Below are 21949 nucleotides of genomic sequence, written 5' to 3'. Positions count from 1 at the left end.
GGGGGAAGCCACGCTGGGCATTGCCCGGCCTATAGTTGCTCCCTGCTGAGCCCACCCCATGCATGCCCCACCCCTCTCCTCCACAGACAGGCAGTGCTGGGCTGCCTGTGTCCCCCACAACACTCTCACAACCTCCTACCAGGTAGCCTGCTGGGGCCTATCTGATGTGCAAGGAAACTGAGGCCTGGAGGAATGAAAGCCTCCGCTCAGAGCCAAGCCTGAGCCCCCACTGGGCACGATGGTCTGATGCCAAAGCCCATATTCTTCCCATCCCTGCTTCCTTCTGGCCACCCCAGGTTTGGGCAGGGAGGCTGAGCCCTGGGGCTGTCATACCCCTGATCTACCAGGTGGGGTGCTCGAGGCCAGACAGGCTGAGAAATGGTTGGATGGGTAGCTGGCCTTGCCAGGGACTGTGTTCTTTTAGGTACTAGTGGCCTCTTGGTGACTCAGTTTCCCTTTCTTTATGTTTTCTTTTATTTTGCCCATCCTGGGGCTTGAACTCTGGGCCTGGATCCTGTCTCTGAGCTTCTTTTTGCTCAAGGCTAGCTCTCTATCTCTTGAGCCACTGTGCCACTTCTGGTTTTCTGGGGGTTAATCAGAGCTAAGATTCAAACCGTGAGCTGACTTCAAACCATAATCCTCAGATCTCAGCCTCCTGAGTAGCTGGGATGAGAGGTGTGAGCCACCAGCACCCAGCCTCAGTTTCCTTTTCTATGAAATAATTCAATTTCCCAAGACCTTCTCTATCTCTAGCTCCTTTCTCTGTCTCTGTCTCTCTCTCTCCTGGTGCTTGAACTCAGCCTCTGCATTGTCCCTGAGCATTTACCCCTCAAGGCTAGCACTCTACCACTTGCTCCACACCTCCACTTCCAGCCTTTTGGGTGGAGATTAACTGTAGATCCGGGTCTCAATGACTTTCCTGCCTCTGCTAACTCTGAACTGCATTTTTCAGATGGCAGCCTCATGAGTAGTCAGGATTACAGGCATGAGCCACCAGTGCCAGTTGGAAGCCAGGGTCAGGGAGCTTAGCTAGGGGGAGGCAGCAGAAGGGACTGCACTGCATGGACCACACAGCTCAGAGCCCAGAGAGGGAAGGACACTGGCTCACAATCACACAGTAGGGAAGGGACACGCTGGCCTTCAGAGCCAGGCGTGGGGCACAGATACCAGTGTAAGGTTGGCCTTTGCCCACTGTCTTTCTCCCCCGACCCCCACCAACCTCCCTCTCACAGCACAGGCTCTAGCACCCCCTACTCAGCCCATCGTGTCTTCACCCCCTGAGCCCCAACACACCTGCTTAATGCACTGCAGCCGGTCATTGGTCTGCTGGATGTGTCTGTCCATAGAATTCATTCTGGCCGATTCGCTGCGTCCTACCCGAGAGCCATGAACGTCCAGCCTGCAGAGAGAAGATGAAAGCCATGTCAGTGACGGCACTGGGTCTGTCCGCCTCCCGCCTCCAGGGCCCTGGCCACCGCGGGGGCCTCTGCCCACCCCGGGCACCCAGGCCACCCTTCCCCACCAGGGCTGTGTGGGCATAGCTGGCCCGGAGAAAAGGGGATCCAACAGGCTCTGTCCGTCTGATGTGGGTGTGCACTGGATAGCACCGCCCCCTTTGTGTCACTCCTGGGGTTTGAACTCAGGGCCTGGGTGCCGTCCCTGTGCTTTTTCTCTCTAGGCTGGTGCTCTACCACTTGGTCCACAGCTCCACTTCTGGCTTTTTTTGCTGGTTCATTGATAAGAGTCTCATGGACTTTCTTGCCTGGGCTGGCTTTGAACCACGATCCTCAGATCTCAGCCTCCTGAGTAGCTAGGTATGAGTCACTGGCACCTGGCTTGTGTTATTATCATTAAGTAGTTGTACAAGGGGGTTACAAGTCAGCACGTCAGTGTATGAGTACAATTCATCTTGTCCAATGTCCTTAACGACACCATCCTATTTATACCATCTGGTTCTTCCTTGTTCTCTTTCATAATAAATGGAGGACAAATAATACCGAAATATATTGTAGCTGTGTATGATAAACAACATACATATACACATATGTATGTAGAGGTAGGTATGTGTGTACATATGCATGCCAAAGTTTATTCCCATTCAAAACAGTCTTTTCATTTTTAGCAGCTGTATAATATTCCAAAACACAAGGAACATTTGAAAGCTGACCCTCTGCTAGGGTTGTGCACTTACCTGAGCCCAGCCTAGGCTCCTTCCTCCATGCAGGAGGCTCCCATACCCACTCAGTGTGAGGGGGCCCCAAGCTTGTCACTGAATCAGTACATGCATCTAAAGAACACATTCTTCCAGTGGGGGGGCTGGGCCTTTGGACATTCGAGAATGTAAAGGTGGGGGTTATACCCCGTATTTATTCCCTCTCCCTCACCCTGTTGACCATCTATCTATGCACCGCACCCGCCACCCTCCACACATTTATACTTCCCAAAGTCCAACTTCCCCGCCCATGCCCGTGTGTCCACCCATCCCCCTGGGTGGGTCATCTCCCAGGGATCAGTGCAGTGCGCTACTGTGCTGAGCCCTGCATGGGCCTGTAGAGCAAGCAGAATGAGATGACAGAATCGAGTGCCCACACCTGCGATCCCTCTCCTGGTAGGTGATAATCTATGGAGGTCCTCCTGTGCCCACTCAGGTGCCAGTCCACATCCTGGGCACAGAGAGACACTGGTATATCCCCATTTTGCAGAAGAGAAAACTGAGGCTCAGGGTTTCTAATTGGTGGGGAAAGAGCCAACTGCAGGATCCCAGCTTTCCCATAACAACTGTGCTGTTGAACAGATCCAGGGGAGGGACAGGGACCCCTGCTGAGGCTGTTGTGGGGTTGCAGGTGTATGGGGGAGGGGTGGCACAGGTCCTCTTACTATTCCTGAGTTTACCTGCAGAGCCCCTTCTGCACTCAGGTGGCAAAGGCTCCCAGTGCCTGGGGCCTCCTGTGGAGAAGCAGGGACTAGCCAGCTGCTTATTTCCTCTTTCCAGGCCCCCTCTGAGCCCGAGGGACCCTACCGGGTAGAACTCAGGTGCTTGCCAGGGTCCCAATAAAGACTGCAGCTGTCACAGGCCAAGGACAGCCAGCCATAATGACACCGAGCTGAAAGAACTTGTTAAGCCAAGCCCGGGTCATCTGAGTGACTAAGAGAGCCTGAGGAGAAGCACAAAGGAACCCCAGGCCAGGGCAAGCACTCACCGCAGCCCCCAGGACAAAGGACCTGCAATAGCCTAAGAGGACAGCAGGGGGTGCTGTTGGCAAGCGTCAGCATCTAGAGGATCAGAAAGCTGCCCAGTGGGGATTCGGGTGCTTTCTGTACCCTCATCCTCTCCTTCACTCAAGGAGCACTGCGTCTCCAAGCCCCAATAACACAGTTCAGGCATCTCTGGTTTCTAGGCCTCACTTTCCCCATCTGTAGGAGAGGGTGGTATGAAGGGAGAATTAGGGTGTCTTCTCAAGGTCTATTTCTCAGCAAGGCCTTCCAGGATGAAAATGCATTTAATCAGGGTCAGAGACCTGGGTTAGGGAGTGGTGGACGGGAGGGGGTGAGGAGTTGGAGAAATGCTTGTTTAATGGCTGGTAGTCAAGCCCTGGAGGAAAGCTCAGCCTTCCCCAGCCAGCGACACGGGGGCTCCACACTGTTCTTTCCTGCGGAATCACCAGTTGTCCCCCTACAGCGAGCCAGCAGCGAGGGGAGTTGGTGCTGTTCAAGCACAGCCCGGCCCCCGCCAGGGTGCACAGGCAAGCCTTCTGCAGGCCGGCAGTTGGACCGTTGGACTGAATTAGTTTCCAGGGCCAAAATTTCTCAGGGTATGGATGACAACGTGCTTTGAGTCTCCTCTACTCGAACAGTCCACCTGGTTTTGTTTTTTGGGGGTGATCTAGGCCACTGTGGTGAGTCCAAGGTTATACAGCACATCTGGGCGGAATCCAGAGTGTGTGTGTGTGTGTGTGTGTGTGTGTGTGTGTGTGTGTGTGTGTGTGTGTGTGTGTGATGGTGGGAGGGAGGGAATGAGTGGACAGCTGGCAGAAGATGTCCAGAATCACAAAGACAATCATGTGTCCTGTGTTGTTTAATCAGATCAGGCTGGCCTCCATCTAACTTACAACCCTTCTGCTTCAGCCTCCAGAGGGCTGGGATTATAGGCATGTGCCACCACATGCCTATGTCGCTGAGATGACTTTTCTAAAGTGCTAAGTGGTGGAAACTGGGATTCTGAACAGCAGGAATGGATTCCTTTGAAGTTAAAGTCCCAGGTGGAAGAAAGGAGGGATGGGTGGGAGGAGGTATGAACGATGGAGCTTGGAAGAGGCAGATTGATGGAGTCTATTCATAGCTAATTTTCTTTCCTTTTTTGTCTTTTTCTTTCTTTCTTTCTTTCTTTCTTTCCTTTTTTTTTTTTTTTAGCAGTAGTGGGGCTTCAATTCAGGGATTCAGACTTAATAGGCTGGTTGCTCTACCACTTGATCCATGCCTCCAGCCCAGCTGGTTATTTTAGAGATGGCATTTCATGGACATGTCTGCCCAGGTGGACCTCAAACTATGATCCTCCAGATCTTAGCCCCCCAAATAGCTAGGATTATAGGCATGAGCTGCTAGTGCCCAGTCTTGCTAAGTGTTATCTGAACCTTTAAAAGGAGAAATGACGTGAATTGCCCTAAGACATCCAGCCAGGAAATTTCTGGGCTAAGATTTAAACTCTGCTTTTCTAAGTAGCAACTAGTAGGTGGCCAGCGTCCCCTGGCTGTCGGCACCTCGAGCCATGACTGATTCCCCCAAAGATGTCCTCTTGATTCCATCCGTCCGGTCCAAATCGTTTGTTTTCTTTCCAAAGCCATCTCCGTGTGCCTCAGCTCGATATGGTGGCTAGTGTCAGGGAAGTGGCAAACGCTGGGTGGCCAGCAGGGGTCACCCTCTGCCGCAGGAGCTCAGCTCTGTTCCATTCAGCTCCGCTCAGCTCGCTGCCTCACCTCCCCAAGGCTCCTTTAAGCGTTTACAAGTCCTCACGAATCCTTCCTGGCTGTAGTTCCAGCACCCAGCCAGGCCTGTGCTTCTTCCAGCTGCCTATCTGCCTTGGGGGATGGGGGAGTTGGAGTGGGGGGGGGACAGAGGGGCTCAAGCAGGGGAACTGACTGGCCTTGCTACCCAATCTCTCCTCTGAGCAGAGTCAAGACTGCCATGAAAAAGCTAGGGCATGTAACTGAGCCTCAGTTTCCCTCTCTGGGCTAGACAGCCCGTCAAGCCCCAGGGGAGGTCTATGCCAGGTCCTCTGGCTGTTTGGAAAACTCCATGTAGGCAGACATAGAGCTTTTGAAACTCCAAGTCAGTTCCAAGGCAGGTCCCATGGAGCTAGCAGCCTGGAAAGCAACGGGAGATCTGTTCTCCCCCACCCCCGGGGGTGGGAGTGGAGGGGGGGAGAAGGCTTGGACAGTACCCCAAGGCTACCTTTCCTTGTGCCTTATGCTGAAGTGTGTGTGTGTGTTGGTGGGCAGATGGGGGAGAGGGGGAATCTCTCCTGAAGCCTGGCCCCCCGTGGGTGGGAGGCTGAGGTTGCAAGAGGAAGAAGGCTGAAGCTTCTGGCTATGCTAGGAAAGGACATGCCAATGGTCCTTGGAAGGCTCCATCCCTGGGTACAGAGACAGGTGCTCTACCACTTCAGTCATGCCTCCAGCTCTGCTTCTTGCTGGTTATTTGGAGATGCAGTCTTGTGGGTTATTCTGATCCTCCATACTTAGCCTCCTGAGTATCTAGGATCACTGCCTGCCCCGGGAACATGGAAAGCCACACAGGCAGCCTCCTAGATTGGGGTGGCAGGCCCAGATCACAGTCAGCTGTGTGAATAGTGTTGCATTTCTTATCTTGCAGGCTGAACTGTTCATGTGCACACCCGACCCCCCTGCACCCCCACATCCAGGAAGAGGCTTTTGCACACCAAAATGTGCAGGTGATGCCTACGTGCCCTTCTGCACCACTTCAGAGCAGGTATGTGCACACACAGGCCGCTGGCTCGGTTGCACTTCAACACACACATCTCATGACAGCTTGCACAGGCAAGTGGCGGGTCCCCAGGGGAGCTGTGTGCGCACCGGTGTGCAGAAATGATTCAATCACCACACGCACCACACACATCTGCAGCTTGGGTCCTCCAGGGAGAGCAGGGCCAGCCGCAGGCGTGGCAGCCTCTGCCTCCTGCCTTGGCAGGGGTCTTAGCCCAGACCCTGCAGGGTCCACGTGGGGGCTGCTCACGGCTTGCCTGGCAGAAGAGCCTAGGGATGCAGGGGACCCATCCTGGCCAACTCCTTCACCAGGATTGGATTCCGGAGGGGGACAGTCATTGTGGAGCCCAGGTTTGGCAGTGACTTGTCACCCCACAGGTGCCAGGACTATCAGGGTCCATCTTGGCCTGTCCCCTACATCCCATCACTCCCGGCTGCATGCCACACCCCCACCGGAGGCTGCTTGTGGAAGCCTAGAGCCAGCGCTGAACACCACGCCCCCCCCCAACCTTTGTCTCTGCCAATCCCTCAGGCCAGTACTTCTGGCCTTCTCATCCATCAAGGCCTGGCAAACTGTCACCCCCATACTCCTATGCCCATGTCCCTGTCTTACACCCCCAGCCTGGTGGCCTAGCCCAGCGGAAGCCACATGGATATCCCTGTGCACTGAAATGTAGTGATGATGCATCACCAGTGTCCAACCCTGGTGTGGCACCCAGTTAGGGGTGCATGGCATGGATGACCTGATGGCTGGATGCACAGTCACTGCAAGATGTGAGTAAGAGCCGGCATGTCAGGAGCTGAGGGATAAACGTCCCAGCCCTGCAGAAAATCTTGGGCCTGGGGAATGCCCGCCACTCAGAATACAGTTTCTGAGAAGTGATATGAAGGTGACTTTAGCTGGTCCACAGGCAAGCATTCTCATTTCTGTTCTTTCCGCCCTCCCACCTTCCCTCCCTTTTTTATGTGCCAGTACTAGGGCTTGAACTCAGAGCCCTGGACTCTGGCTTGGCTTTTTTCACTCAATGCTGGTACTTTATCACTTGAGCCACACCTCCATTTCTAGATTATGGGTGTTTAATTGGGGGTAAGAGCTTCATGGCTTTTCCTGCTTGGGCTGGTTTGGAACCACAATCCTCACATCTCAGCCTCCTGAGTAGCTAGGATGACAGGCATGAGCCGTGGGTACCTGGTAAATATTTTCATTTTCACAGAGACATTTGGGGACTAGGGAAGTAATCGTGGCTGAGCTTATGTTATTATCATCCAGGACACAGTTAGATTAGGCAGTGATGGCTGACCTATTGGCCTCAAGGGGTATTTTGAAGACAGTTTGATTGGTGAAAGGGTCTCAGCTTAGGGCAGCTCTGATGTGAACTCCAATTATCTTCCTCATCTTAAAGAGAAGGCTCAGAAGCTCAGAGAGGCACAGCAGCTGCCTGGGGCTGCCCAGCAAGTGCATCTTCCCCTCCCCAGCTTTGGAAGCCCTCAAAGCAGACGAAGAGGAGGCAGGAGAGATGGAGGGGAGTAACTCTGACTTTGGGAGCTCTTCCCCAGGGAAGTCAGGAAGGGCAGGGGAGAAAGACCCCAGAGGGGAGACACAGCGAGGGAAGGAGAGAGCCGCAGCTCCAGGCAGCTGCCACGGCCAGCTGTTCTCCCATTCCAGGCAGAGCAGGAGGGCAGGCCCTGAGCAGAGCGGAGCCCAGGGAGGCAGCAGGCCAGGGCCAGAGCTTCCTGAGTGTGTGACTGTGGGCGGCCTTTCCCCTCCATGAGCCTGTGTCTTCCATATTGAGACACGAGGGGACATCTCCTCCCTTCCCCCTGGGCTCAAGTCTCTAGGGGACGGTACCCGAAAGGTGATCGTGCCTTTGGATGTCAGTTCTTCCAGATCTAATCCCCCACTTCCCGGAGCCCAGCCGTGCCTGGTGCCAAGGCTCACACTGGCCTCTGATGCTCCACACTAGAGGCTTCTAGAAGGGTGGCCACACTTCCTATCACCCACTCACTGTCCATGCTGGCAGTGCAGCCTCAAGGCTTCCAGAGTGGGGGTGTAGAAGGCCAGCCCCACACATTGATGTCTGCCCGCCTGTCCGAGGGAGGACCATGGATCAGAAGGAACAAGGAGCCCCTGGGGAGAGCCGGACCTGGGCCAAGGCTGGGAACCCAGCTGCAGCCAGGGCTCCAAAGCAAGATGATCCTGCTTCTGGCCACACTCGGAGTCCCTGACTCCCAAAGCCACACCATCCCTTGCGTCTCTTCCATGGTAGGAGAAGTCAAACCCTGGCCGAACCCATATCTGCCTCACTTGAGCTTCCCAAGTCTCCGGTGGCATTCTAGTGACAATGACCGAGGCTCTGAGAGAGATCCAAGGACTGGCTCAAGGTTACAACACTGAGAAGGGGCATTGCTAGGATTCGAACCCAGGTCTGATGGCAGAGCCCACGTATGGTGCATTAGGCTCTCCACGGGAACAGGGCTGGCTCCATGATCTGAGTGTGAAGAAGTGACTGTTACTGCTGTGCAGTGCTCACCGGGGTCCAGCCACAGGCCTGGCTGACACTGGCCAGCGTGGGGCACAGGCCACAGCCTTGCTCAGGATAGCGTTGCTCTCTCTGTGGCCCTGACCTGGCTCTGCCTCAGGCTCCTGCTGCTATTTCAAAGGCTCCAATGCCAGGAAGTGGGGGAGGGGGGTGGGTGGGAGAGGGCAGGGAGCCATTACTCAAGGGCCCTGGGGACAGGGGAAAGGAGAGAGGCTGGAGACAGGCTGGGGCTTTTGAGCCCTGTAGAAGGCTATAAACACCTCCCAGATGTTCCTACAGCTCTAGCTCTAGGCAGAGAAGGCCTTTCAACTGTCCCTTTACTACCTCTCCTTAAGTCTTGGAATCCACCCATCTGGCATTCGGAGGGAGCTCCAGACAGGGCAGGGCCAACAGTGTTTCCTAAGGAGAGCCAGACAGAGCCCACAGGACCACCTGGTCCAGGGATGACACCTCACTTCCTATGCCCAGGGCAGGCATGACTAATCCATCGCTGCTCTCTTCCCATGGAGTCCAGACATGTTCAGCTGATCCGTTCTGCCCAGACACCCTTCAGTACCTGGAACCAGTGCAGGAGATGAAGACTTCCAGGTGATCTCCCTTGGAAAAGCCCAGAGAGGCTTAGCAGACGCTCAATTCCTGACTATGCTCTATTCCTAAACTGAGGGTCAGAGCCCAGAATTTTTTTTCCCCCCAGATGAAAGCCCCATGGTTGAACCACTCTGTGAACTAGCCATGCTTCAAACAAATTCATACTACAATGTCACGGCAGTATGTCCCATTCTGTTCTGCACATGAGAAACCAGGCGTAAGAAATCTAGGGCACGGATGGGAAATTCTCCTGGGCAAAAACCAATCAGAAGGGAGCTATTGACACGAAGGAAGAGTCAGATGAACACAAACAAACCAACAAGAAATGATCCTCATGGCTGAGATCCAGAAAGGAATCTGGGGATATGCTCAGACCCATCCTAACATTTACACCAACAGGAAACGGGCTGAGGCTGGGTGTGGGGCAGAGCCATGAAGGCTCCAGCTTTGAGAGCCCTTAGTTTTCCTGAGCTTCCTTAGCTTTCTCCCATCCTGCAGGTGCTGGTCCAGGCCAGCCTGTGATCAGGCCATAGATACCAGCACCCTGGATGGGGTGAGCCTGGGTGTTTAATAAGCCAAGGGTGATCAGGGTCTGGGCACCATGCCCACCAAAAGCAGTGAGGTTTTGTCTGTGGAGTCCTGTGTGGTGCCTAGGGTGCTAGGTATAGATTTTCCATCTCCTTGGATCTGAGGGCCCTGCTGTGTGTCTAGCAGGATCTTGCCCCCATCATGCTGCTCTGGGGACTGTCCCACATCAGGAGTCCTGTGGGGACAAGCTGGGTCCCCTCGGGTCATGACAGGAGGGCTCTACAGTTTCCAAAGAGCTCTGGTGCCCTAACCTGGCTCGTCACCTTCTGGCCACCCCTTCTCAGGTGGCTGGAAGATATTAAGATTTTCAGTCTTAAAAACAGCATTCTACTTTTCTGTCTGTGCCACTGCACGGGCTCGAACTCGGGTCCTGAGAGCTGTCTCGTAGCATTTTTGCAAAAGGCTAGACCTCTACCATTTGAACCTCAGCTCCACTTCTGACAGTTAATTGGAGGTAACAGTCTCGTGAACTTTCCTGCCTGGCTGGCTTGGAACCACGGTTCTCAAATCTCAGCCTCCTGAGTAGCTCGGATTACAGGTGTGAACCACTGGTGTCCTGCTACACTACTTTTCAAACTGAGTTTTTAGACTTTACAGTAACATTTTAAGGTGACCTTCTGTTTATAAAACCCGGGAAGGGTCCTCTGTGGCTGGAGGGTGAGCAAGGGGCTCCCCTCCACTCCCCTCATCTGCGTACCTCTGAGAACCATCCAGTGAGCCTGCCCAGGGCTGAGAGCATATGAGAAGCTGGAGCTAACAGGGAATCAGGGGCTGGACTGAATGCTAGTTTGGAATGTTGGACAGACTGTTCTGAAGACAAAGACCAGTCATGGAAAGTTCCAGCAGGGATGGAGTTGGAGGTCTGGGACATGTGAGCAACTCCTGAGCAAGGGCCTGCATGTGCATGTGAAGTCTGCCCAGGTGGGCAGGGTCTCTAAGGGAGGAGGAGCTAGGGAAGGGCCATGGCCTGGAAGGGCCCTGGCCAGGTGGGCACTGTGATCTGCTCAGGAGAATCCATGGCCCTGAGGAGCTCCCGGCGAGGGCAGAGGCCTAGTCAGAAGAAACCTCCTTGGGACGGCCACTGAAACACATTCAAGGCTGGACACAGCCTTAAGCATCCACATCATGAAGTGAATGAACCACAAAACAGCTTTCTCAAGGAACATGTGGTATGTGTGTGTGTGTGCATGCGTGTGCGCGCATGCATGCACATACATGTACACATGTGTGCTGGTCCTAGGATTTGAACTGAAGGCCTGGGAGCTATCTCTGAGCTTTTTCACTCAAAGCTAGCACTCCACCACTTGAGCCATAGCTTTTCTGGTGGTGAAATGGAGAAAAGAGTTTCATGGACTTTCCTGCTCGGTCTGGTTTGAACTCACAATCCTTAGACCTCAGTCTTCTGAGCAGCTGCCGTTACAGGTGTGAGCCACCAGTGCTTGGCCAGGAACATGTTTTAAAATTCCAGAGAAGGGCTGATCTAAGAGGGGTGTGCGTGCTGGTATCCCCCGAGAGCCAAGCTAAGGGGAGGGTACCCCACAAAGGTGCGGTCAGCCCCCAGGCTGTCTCTGAGAAAAGAACCCATAAGAAGAGTGGAATACTGGATCCTGATTCCAATGCAGTGCCTGGCTTCCTGGAGTCCCAACCCCCAGAGAAACCTAGCCAGGCAGAGCTTGCTAGAAGCCCAGCTCCCCTCCCCCAGCAGGGCTGGCCCAGGTTGGCCACTTCCTGGAAAGGCAAAGGCCAGAGACTGGAAGATCACAGGAGCTGCTGAGGAAGAGACTGGGCTGTCTGGGAGCAGACTCCTCCCTCCCTGGTCTGTTTAGGGGCTCAGTGGCCAGGGATACGGAGTGAGGTGTCTAAAGAAGTCCTGCCAGATGCTGTCCCATGAGGCCATGGGGGCAGGCAGCTCCCCACAGCCACTCTGAAACCCCTGTTCACAGTTCTGGGCGAGAATGAGAACAATAAGAAATCCTCCCTTACCCTGCTCATGCCAGGCCCACTTTTGGTATTTTATGAGAATTCTAACAGCATAGCCAAAGGAGAACGATGAACGCCACCTATAGGAAGGAAAACGAAGACTGAAATGTCATGAAGGAACCTACATTTTGCCCCAGATTAGAACACGGTTAAGTCTGAGATTCAAAGCCACATTCTCTCAGACTTCAAAGGCCAGTAAGTAGCTGTCCTAAAGCCCAGCTATGTGCACACCATTCGGCGGCCACAGAACAGGAAAACGGGAACCCAGCCCGGGGAGGGGCATGGGGGCACCCCCAGAGCCTCTCATTCAGGGGGTCTCAAGCTAACCGACCAGCCAACATGCAGCACTGCACACACAGTCAACCTCTTTGGACCTGATTCCCCAGCCTACCAAAGATGGGGCTCATTGTGGTGCCACTGGCTTCTCTCGGAACCCCCATACTTGGGGACCGACAGGTGCACCCCACGTGTCAACCACTCATCACTATAACAAACCTCTCTGAAGTTCATGTTTCCATCTGAGTCTCTCTCTGACCCGATCTTAAGGCAACTGAGGCTCTGAGAGGTTATATGATTTGTTCAAAGGCAGACAGCTAGACAGGGGAGTTTCCTGGGATTAGAACCCAGCTTAATCTTACAGCAAATGACCTGGTCTGACCACTGGTCTGTTGAAAGGGAGGGCCTTCTGCCTTTCCTAAACCATACTGTCTGGTGACAGGGGTGCTTGGTCCCCTTAGATCCCTGGCCTGGACAGGTACCTGAGTGAGGTAATTTCTAAGGAATCTTCTAGATTAAATGTTCTGGTGGAAGCTGGGGGAAGATAGCATTGAACCACAAGGAACCTCTGAGTCCCAGAGGTGCAGGACAGATAAACTGTCCACCCAACCACCAGGTAGCCATGCCTGGCACAGGGAGAGCTGGCAGAGGAAAAACTAAATGGGGGTACCCATAGGAAAAAGAGGGGTGCAGCCAGGCCTCAAGGGCCACAACCTAATGGGGGAAGACCTTTCTTATTTTGTAAATAAAATCATCTGCCCAGGTCTTTCTGGTCAGGTCTGGCTGGTCATCCCATCAAGGTAGCATAAAGATCTTTCTTTAAGAAGATCCTGAAAAGAGGCTGGACCCTTACCCTCTACCTGCTTTTTAATGAACTAGCCCTACGACCTTCAGTGATTTCTAGCTTCTGCTGGCTCTTCTGAAAATTCCATCGTGCTATTTCTGACCTGTGATTTACTACTGCTGTACGTCTCTATAAGCAGTGTTTTAGCTTAAGTGGCAGTTGCATATTAATTACAAAGTTAATTATGTGCTGTGTAATCATGCTGTAATTCATTAGTTTACTCTACACTCTGAGAGCTTCATGCTAATAGCAAGATCTGACAGGGATCAACAAGAAAGCTCCATTGGCGATCCACAACAAGACTAAAAAGGCCTTGGGTCTCCACGGAGACGTGTCTCCGGGACCCCTTGCTTTCCCTGTGGCCGGGTCTGTGCCCTACTTGGGGCTGGGGGCTCCATGTGGATGGTACCTTAGCTCTAAACAACCTCAAGCTCACACTGCCTGTAGCCGCATCCGTGGAGTTTGCTGGAAAATCCAGCTGGGTCTTGTTTGGAAGTCCAGAGACAGGAACAGAATTTGTTTAAAATTACTCACGGAACAGGGAGTCACTTTTAGGTGAAAAATTAACTGCTCGGATCACCAAAACAAAGTAGCCATGAGTGCAGAGCAGGACATAAGCCAGAGATGGGGCTTGGAGAGGGGAAGGCTCAGATCCCCAGCAGAGAGAGAGAGGTGGGGATGAGGAAACTCAGGCCCCAGGGGCAGAGGGATTTGCTGGGGTTTAGACTAAAGTCTCTTTATCTCCTTCCTTTCTTCTACTGGACACTAAAACCACTCAGGGACCCTGCATGGGACACAACACCTCCCTCCTCATTCTTCTTTTTTGGTGTCCTAATAGCAATCTACTGGGCTTTTGGCCTGGCTGACTATCACAGTCTCCTCCTTAGACAATCTGGGTCTACAATCTGGGTAGAGATTCCCCTTCTCTAGGCAGGAAGCACAGGAGGGACAAGAGTAAGGGGCTCCTGCCCATACCTTGCCATCTTCAATGTCATTCCAGGCTATTCTCCCAGGGCCTAGTGTGAAGGCCCGGCTATTCTCTCTGGCCTGAGAACCACTGTGACCCTCCAACGCCATTTAAAAGTCAATACGAAGCTGAGTATTAGTGACTGTAATCCTAGCTACTCAGGAAGCTGAGATCAGAGGATCTTGGTTTGAAGTCAGCCCAGGCAGGAAAAGTCCATAAGACTCTAATCTTCAATTAAACACCAAATAAGCCAGAAGTAGAGCTGTGGCTCAAGTGGTAGAGCAATAGCCTTGAGTCGGGGGTAGAGCGGGAAGGTCAGGGACAGTGCACAGGCCTGAGTTCAAGCCCTACTACCAGCACAAAAAAAAAAATAAGTCAATGTGAGTAAAACCAGGCCTGCTCTCCCCCCTCCCCTGCAAGCGGCAGGTCAGATTTTAAGCCCCGTTATAGGAGGGCATACTCAGGTTGAACCTATCTGCTGGACATAGCGATCTGGTGGCTGAGACCCTTACTTTCCAAATATAAACCTGCTTGTTTATTTTTGCTGACAGCTGAAAGAAAGAAAGAAAAAAGACGTGAAGTCCTTTGCCTTCTGGCTCCAGTCAACAAGGGGAAAGAGAAAGACTTGGAGCCCCAGCTGGCATGGAAGGAAGATAAATAAGGGAGGGGAAAAAAACACAACACAAAACAAAACATGTCCTTGTGCGACAGTGGAATGTTTTAAAAAGAGGTGAAAAATACAAGGTCAGGGATGGATTTCATCAGGCTCAGGAGGAGGCAGGATGCTGTCTCCTTGGCCGTATTTTTGAGGGGTGTGGGGGGGAGATCGGATTTGGAGGGAACTTGTTTTGGAGGGAGAGCAGGGAGGGACTGCATCTTCACAGCCAAAGCACTGTGGTTTCCTTTCCAGGGAACCCGCTGGTTTCCTTGGCAACCTTGAAGTCCCGCCCCCAAAGTTCTGATGAGAGACTGGACTTGGCCTGGGATGCTCTGGACAATTATCTATGGCCAAAGCTTCACCGTCACTGCTGGGTAGTGAGCTGGGAGGGAGAGGTGTAAAAAAAAAAAAATGTCAGCTCGGCAAAAAGATGAGGCCCTCCCCCATCTTCCCCCCTCCGCTGCCCATTGCTGCCCGCCCCCCACACTTGTGCAAGCAACAACTCATCCCCAGATTCATCACTTCCCAGGGCTTTATGGCTGAGCAGGTAAAAATGCCAGAAACAGCTCGGAAGCAAGCAGGAAATTTAGCAGCATTTGAGGAGCCCAGGAGACCATGAGGGCTCAGGGGTGAGAGGCAGGAGGTCAGCCAGGGCCACACTTCTTGTACAGGATGCTTGGGTATTATAGGATGGCAGGCACCAGGGGACCGGAATCAGAGCAGGTCCAGTTCTTTCAAGTTATCTCTCTCCATCTACAATCTCCTCGGGTTGCTCCTGGATTTAAAGCCTATCTTCGAAGGGAGAAATATTGGAAGGTCTGGCCTGGGAAGATGCAGGCTGTGCATCAGATGTATGTGTGAGAGAGAGAGGGAGGGAGAGGGAGAGAGGAGGAGGGAGGGAGGAAAGGAGGAAGGGAAGAAGGGAGGAAGGGAGGGAGGGAAGAAGAGAGAGGGGAGAGCAATGCGGAGGGAGGAGAGAAGAGAAGATGGAGGGGGGAGGGGCTGGTGATGGCATTTACACAGCACTTATCCAGCCACCACTGGGATCCAGGACAGTGCTCTACAGGCATTATCTCATTTAAATGTGCTCTCCAGCAGGCCGGAGAGGCAGGCACCATTAGCCCTTCCAGCAGGGACTGGAAGAGTTAAGGGATCTGCTAAGGCCACCCCAGTCCCTGCATGACTCCCAGGTGAGTCATACCTGCTGTCTCCAAGGCCCATTCTTGTGCACCTAACACCATAGATGGGGGGTGGGGGTGGGGGGAGTAGAAGCGAGGTGGGAGGACAGTGGGGCAGAAATAACAAGTGGCTTGCTGTTTGTTCCCCCAGTGGCAAAAGGGAGGCAGGGAGATTCCTGGGACCCTCCTCTTTGCTCTCCTCCCCAGAGCCTCTCTTGTCTTCTAAATATTCTGTATATGTGTCCTGTCTCGGGAAGACAGGCCACAGAGCAGAGCTACCTGGAAACCAAGGCCCCCATTCCTGAAGTCTACCTGGAGGCTGACAGCACCATGGTAGAGATGCCTTGAGGGCCTCATCATGGTCTCTGGTAAGCCCAGAGTCCAGTCCATTCACATCCAAGGAGCTGGAGGCTCAGCAAAGGTATTCAAGTACAGTCGAGTTCACAGAGCTACCAAGGGGCAGAGCTGGGGCTCTGACAGACCTGACTCTATACCCAGAGTACACTTAAAAATAACTTTTGCGGGCTGGGAAGGTGGCTCAGTGGTAGAGTGCTTGCCTTGCATGCATGAGGCCCTGGGTTCAATTCCTCAGCACCACATAAGCAGAAAAAAAAAAAAGCTGGAAGTGGTGCTGTGGCTCAAGTGGTAGAGCACTAGCCTTGAGCTGAAGAACTGAGGGACAGTGCCCAGGCCTAGAGTTCAGGCACCATGACTGGCAAAAAAAATAACTTTTGCTATTATTAAGGTGCTGTGCAGAGGGGTTACCATTTAATAAGTCAGGTGATGAGTACAATTCTCTTTAAGAATACACTTTTTTTTGGTCTGGTCCTAGGGCTCGAACTCAGAGCTTGGACACTGTCCCTGAGCCTCTTTGTGCTCAAGGTTAGCACTCTACCACTTGAGCCACAGTGCCACTTCTGGCTTTTTAAAATAGTTTATTGGAGATAAGAGTCTCACAGGGACTTTTCTGGCCAGGCTGGCTTTGAACAGCAATTCTCAGATCTCAGCCTCCAGAGTAGCTAGGATTACAGACATGAGCTACTGGTGCCTGGTGAGAATACACTCTTAACTGAGGAGGTTGATATTGAGGACATCCAAGGCCTCCTGAGCTCTTACGATGTACCCTGTACTAGTTTAAGTACTCTGCTTATTATTACTATTATTATTAGTTTGAGTTCAGGGCCTTCCACTTGCTACACAAGTGCTCTATCATGTGAGTAAAAGCTCTCTTTGCTTTCATTGTTCCTCAAGTAGGTTTAGGTTTTTGCCTGGGCTGGCATGAACCAAGATCTTCCTATTTGTGCTTACCAAATAGCCATGATGAGAAACATATACCAGCTATTGGTTGATACGGGATTTATTGGACTTTGCGCAGGACTGGCCTTGAACCATGATCCTCTCAATTTCTGCCTCCCAATTAGATAGGATTACAGGTGTAAGCCACTGTGCCTAGTTTATTCACATGATCTTATTTGTTCTTTAAAATAGATCTCCAGTACCACCAAAAATAAAATAAACTGGAAATCCAGGAACTGATGGCTTACACCTGTCATCTTAGCTACTCAAGAAGCTTAAACCTACAGCATCATGGTTCAAAGCCAACACAGGCAGAAAAGTCTTTGATACTCCATCTCCAATTAACTAGCAAAAATACTGGCCTGGATGTATGGCTCCAATGGCAGAGCGCCAACCACAAGCAATAAAAAGCCCAGCAAGTACAAGACCAAGTTCAACCTCTGGCTGAATAAAATACAAAACACCAAACAAATGAAGGGAACAAACAAGCCACAAAGCGTGCCACTTCAAATATGGGGAAACTGAGGCACAGGGCTTTGAAAGTAGTGTGGTCAAGGGCACACAGCGAGTGAGCAAGGTCAAATGTGAACCTAGCCAGGCAGATTCCAGGGCTCATTTTGGCAATCAACAAGAATATGCTCTTACCTGCCTCCCAGCTTTGTGTCTGTCCTGGTTCTAGAAGGTTCTAAAACCCTGTCAGGGAAGGTTCTGGTCTTCCCTTTCATAGGCCTCAATGCCCTGAAGAACTCCTTGGCTTGTTCCAGGGAACACGAAATAGGGCCTAGAGTTCATCTCTCGTGTGTGTGTGTGTGTGTGTGTGTGTGTGTGTGTGTGTGTGTGTGTGTGTGTGTGTGTGTGTGTGTGTGTGTGTGTGTGTGTGTGTGTACGCTCGCGCGTGAGCTTCAGGCCTGTGCTGCATGGAGGATGTGCATGTAGCTGATTTATAACCCTCAGAGAAAACAGAATTGCAAATCTCACCCACAAATCTTCCTTATCGAGGTACTTTCGACAGGCAGACACATCGTGAATTCCCAAGAACAGGCAGGCCTCCCCCTTAGTCTCAGCTCCATCCTGCTCTCTGCTCCCTGGGGGCTTGGGCAGGGGGGCGGTCAGCTCTGTCAGACTCCTCTGGTTGCCAGTCATCTAGCCAGCTCACCCCAGGACTGGTAGCTCATTTGGTGGATCTAGTACTGCTCATGAGAAACACCATTCCTGAGTGATCCGGCCTGGGACAGCCCCAGAAGCCCCTCCTGACCACTCCCAGCACATCGATGGCCCTGCTGTGACTCTCACCGCTCAAAGGGACAGGGTGAGGGAGTCTCTAATATGTATGGCAGCAGCAGGTGGTCCAGGTTTATTGACTGTGATGGGGTAAGACTCCCAGGACTTCTTATGCAACTTGGGCCCCAAATTCCAGCCCAGGCAAGCTGACTCTGGAGTCCAGGCTCAGAGCCACTGGAGCCCTGCCCCTCAGTTCCTAGGCTCAAGTCCTTAGCCCCTTCCCCTAGGTCTCCCAGACGGCAGGGGGCCACATCCCTTGTTGTTTCTTAGCCCTATTCAAATTTGCTCCATTGTAGGGTATTTTTCTAGCCACCCTCTGAGTGTTGTCACATTATTCCCTCCAAGCTCACTGCAGGACCCTGGGTCCACAAAGCATACACCAGAAGCCTGCTCTGCCTCTATCCCAAACTTTGCCTCAGTGTCCAGTCCTCAAAGGTCTGTGATAATCCAAACCCTTCCATGGCTGCCTCTGCATGGGAGGATGGTGAGGGCAAAGCAAAAGGCTGCCATGTCCAGAAGCAGTTGGTGGCTCAATCTCAGCTCTGTCCTGCCCTGCCCTGCCGTGGGACCCGGGTCAGCCTGCTGCCTTTCCTGAGTTCTGACTTTTTGGAGTCTGGGAAATGGCTGAGTTAGTTCTGAAGATCACTGAGAAGACGACATCCTGAGTGTAAGAGGAAACCTTGGTCTTCAGGGGAGGCACACACACACACACACACACACACACACACACACACACACACACACACACACACACACACAAAGTGTGCACACACATGCATGCGCACACATGCTTTGGGATGTCAGGTTACAGGATTCCCCAACACAGCTCAAGTAATACCTTCTAGGGCTTGCCCTTCCTGTGAGGTAGCTCTCTCTTGGGCCTGGCACCAGGGCAGATTCACAGCTCCTCCTCCCCCAGCTCAGACTCCCTCAGCTCCAAACCTATAATCCCCGACAGAAAATGACAGGTTTGCCCAGCAGACGCCCTCCGCCCTCCGCTGGCCGGCGGGTGGGAGCTGGGTGGTGACTGTGGTGGTGGCTGGGAGGCGGGCTCAGGACGTGCAGACACCCAGTCATAAGAGGTCAATGTCAGGGCCAAATGCCCTGGGGACTGTGGGCAGAAGGCAGATGAGAGGGACGTGAGGGAAGAGTGAGCCCAAGACCTCAGGACTGGTCTGAGGCTAGCTTCCTGAGAGACAAGGCTCAGGGAGGTGGGCAAAGGTTATTCCCCTAAAACCCCAGGACAGAAAAGGGGGCTCAGTCATCAAGGCTAGTATTGTAGGATTTGAGGCCCCCATGCAGGTTTGGCCAGGCCCTTCAGTGGGCCAGAGTTTGGGCTTTGGGAAGCTTCCGTGCTGAATCCTGGCCTTGCCCCAGCCTCCCGTGCAAAGCCTGGGAATCTTGTGTGTGAATTTCCTCTGGGAAAAGCTTGGGAACCCCTGAATGGCCTCTTCTGCCTTCCCCTAACACACACACACCCCATCTGGCAGGAGCTCAAGGCCACCATTGACACCCTGACCACATCCACTGCCCATTTACCCTGAAGTGGGAGCGGTCCCTGTGACTCTTCTAAGATTCAAAGAACTCAGGCCTGGATTGCACCCCCCCACTGAAAAGGGTCACCAAGGAGTTAAAGCCCTGCCCTCTGGAACTTGCCACCAACCCTGGAAAAAAGATTGGCTCTGGATCCAGAACCATGTGGTCTTGGCTTATCTTATTTGGGAACGAGCCATCCATGATGCCGCTCAGACTACCTTTGGCCCACAGACATTCAGTGAGTCTTCTCCCCTGCCAGCCTTAGTTTCTCCACTAAAGCTAGCACAGGAGAGGGGCAAGGCAGAGGGTGGTGATATTCTGAGTAAGGGGAGATTCTGGGCAGGGCTGGGCCAGGGTGCTGTGGTAGAGCTAAGTCTGAATCTGAGATCAAGGCAGAACTTCAGTTGGAGCATCACTGTCTGACCAGTACTGTCCTGAGGGCACTCAGTCCCTTTGCCGTGGCTCTCTAGGTCCAGGTCTCTGGGTCACATGGAAGGACAACCAAGGCTCTCTTCTCAGAGGAGGCATCAGTGTTTGTTTGGGGTCCTTGGCCAGTTTGGGGCTCTTCGGTCACCAGCATAAGCATGCGGGTGAAGCCAGTCTCCCTCGGCACTGCTGAGCACAGAAATGGCAGAGTCTGAGCTTCCAACGTCTGACAGCACATGGGGCAGAGCTGCCAGGCAGCACCCAGCTGTGGGGAAGGAAAGGCCCACCTGGACACCAGGACAGGGCCATCAGGTCACAGCCACCACCATCTCTGGTCCTCTTGGCACTTGGTGACCAAGCCTCTCAGGAGGGTCATGGCGGGTGGGGGATATTGCACCATCTGCAGCAGAGCTGTGCTCAGGTGAGTGCGGCCATCTCTTCCATCTACACTCCTGGAGAGCCCCGTAGAGCCCCAAGGTGGATCTCTGGCTGGGGAGTGGGCTTGCTGACCCATTCTTGGCCCCCTCTTCTCCCCTCTTCCCATACCCTCTCCATCTGTCCCTTGACCTGCAGGTAGGCACAGGCCTACCTCCACCCTCATACCTCTCTAGGGAAGGGGACAGAGGGACAGGCAGTAGGACAGGTGGATGGTGGAGAATGCTGATTGACTGTGGTCCCTACGGTCTCTCACCACAAGAATGTTGAGTGGAAGCCGCCCCCCCCCTCCCCGAGAGGGCAGGTGGCACAAATGGCAATTGTTCCTGTGTGGCCTGCCTGCCTGGCGTGCCTGCTCACCTGCTGCCCGGTCCCCACTTGCCTTGGCCTTGCCAGCCCCTTCCCTGCCCCCTCACGGGTCTGAGATGGCTGTCGCCATAGCAACCCTGCTCATTCAATCCAGGGATAATGAAGCCAATGTGTTTTTCATTTCCATGAGGTAGAGAGCAAAGCTGAGAGGAGAGGGGGCTTTCCCTGCGCGCCCCTCCTTCCTGAGGAAGAGACAACAAACAAGTAGGAACTGACCAGCACAGGGACAGACCGGCTGGGTAAGAAAGGGGTGAGACCCGGGGCAACCATACTCTCAGCCCCACCATACAGGCAAGCATTTGAGAATACCAGCTGGAATGGCAGACCTCTCTGTCAACTCCAAAGAGGAGGGGTGGCTGGTAGTAACGGAGTAGAGGTAGGGTGGGGGACCAGGAGAAGGAGGGCTTCATTTTTAATTCTGTCAGTGTGTGTGTGTGTGTGTGTGTGTGTGTGTGTGTGTGTGTGTGTGTGTGTGTGTGTGTGTGTGTGTGTGCGCGCGCACGTGCACGCAAACGGGCACGCACACATACGGGTACTGGGTCTGAACTTTGGCTTTTTTGCTCAGGGCTAGCGCTTGACCACTTGAGCCACAGCCCCACGTCTGGCTTTTGATGGGTTCATCTGGAATCTCACAGACCTTTTTCTGCCCTGGCTGACTTTGAACCACAACCTTCAGTTCTCAACCTCCTGAGTAGCTAGGATTACAGGTGTGAGTCACCAGTGCCTGGCTACACCTTGAACTTTGGTCTCTTCATTCTCCTTTTGGGACAATCAAGTTCACCAAGCACCTTTTGGGTCTTACGTGAGAGTCAGGGGTTCAGGGACCCTGGGGGTCCAGGAATCCAGGATTGAATAGAGGGATTTATACTCTCAGCTGGAAGAGTCCACAGCGCTTACCAGTTGCTACATGTAACGGTGTGTCTCTGTGCGGAGACTTACTGCCCAAGGGCAGGTGCACACAGTAGGGATGTTACAAGAGGAAGCTGCC

At 53.1% G+C, this 21949-nt stretch overlaps 1 protein-coding gene across 6 annotated transcripts in view; it reads right to left on the bottom strand.

Annotated features, from left to right (window-relative positions):
• Nucleotides 1-21949, bottom strand: part of Zmiz1 (zinc finger MIZ-type containing 1) — a 226944-nt gene that overhangs the window by 103008 nt on the left and 101987 nt on the right. For 5 of the 6 annotated variants that reach the window (XM_070020702.1, XM_070020700.1, XM_070020704.1 and 2 more), the window contains one exon: nucleotides 1294-1399. In XM_070020702.1, the coding sequence (XP_069876803.1) occupies nucleotides 1294-1353 (60 nt within the window). In that variant the 5' untranslated portion in view covers nucleotides 1354-1399. Of the gene's footprint in view, nucleotides 1-1293; nucleotides 1400-11698; nucleotides 11776-21949 lie in introns of all 6 variants that reach the window. The other variant, XM_070020701.1, reaches the window with a different exon arrangement.

The sequence above is a fragment of the Dipodomys merriami genome, unplaced genomic scaffold (assembly GCF_024711535.1).
Source record: "Dipodomys merriami isolate MVZ:Mamm:240054 unplaced genomic scaffold, mDipMer1.0.p SCAF_14, whole genome shotgun sequence".
In the NCBI taxonomy this organism is placed as follows: Eukaryota; Metazoa; Chordata; class Mammalia; order Rodentia; family Heteromyidae; genus Dipodomys; species Dipodomys merriami.
Note: the sequence above shows the minus strand (reverse complement) of the source record. Positions and strands in the feature narration are given on the sequence as shown.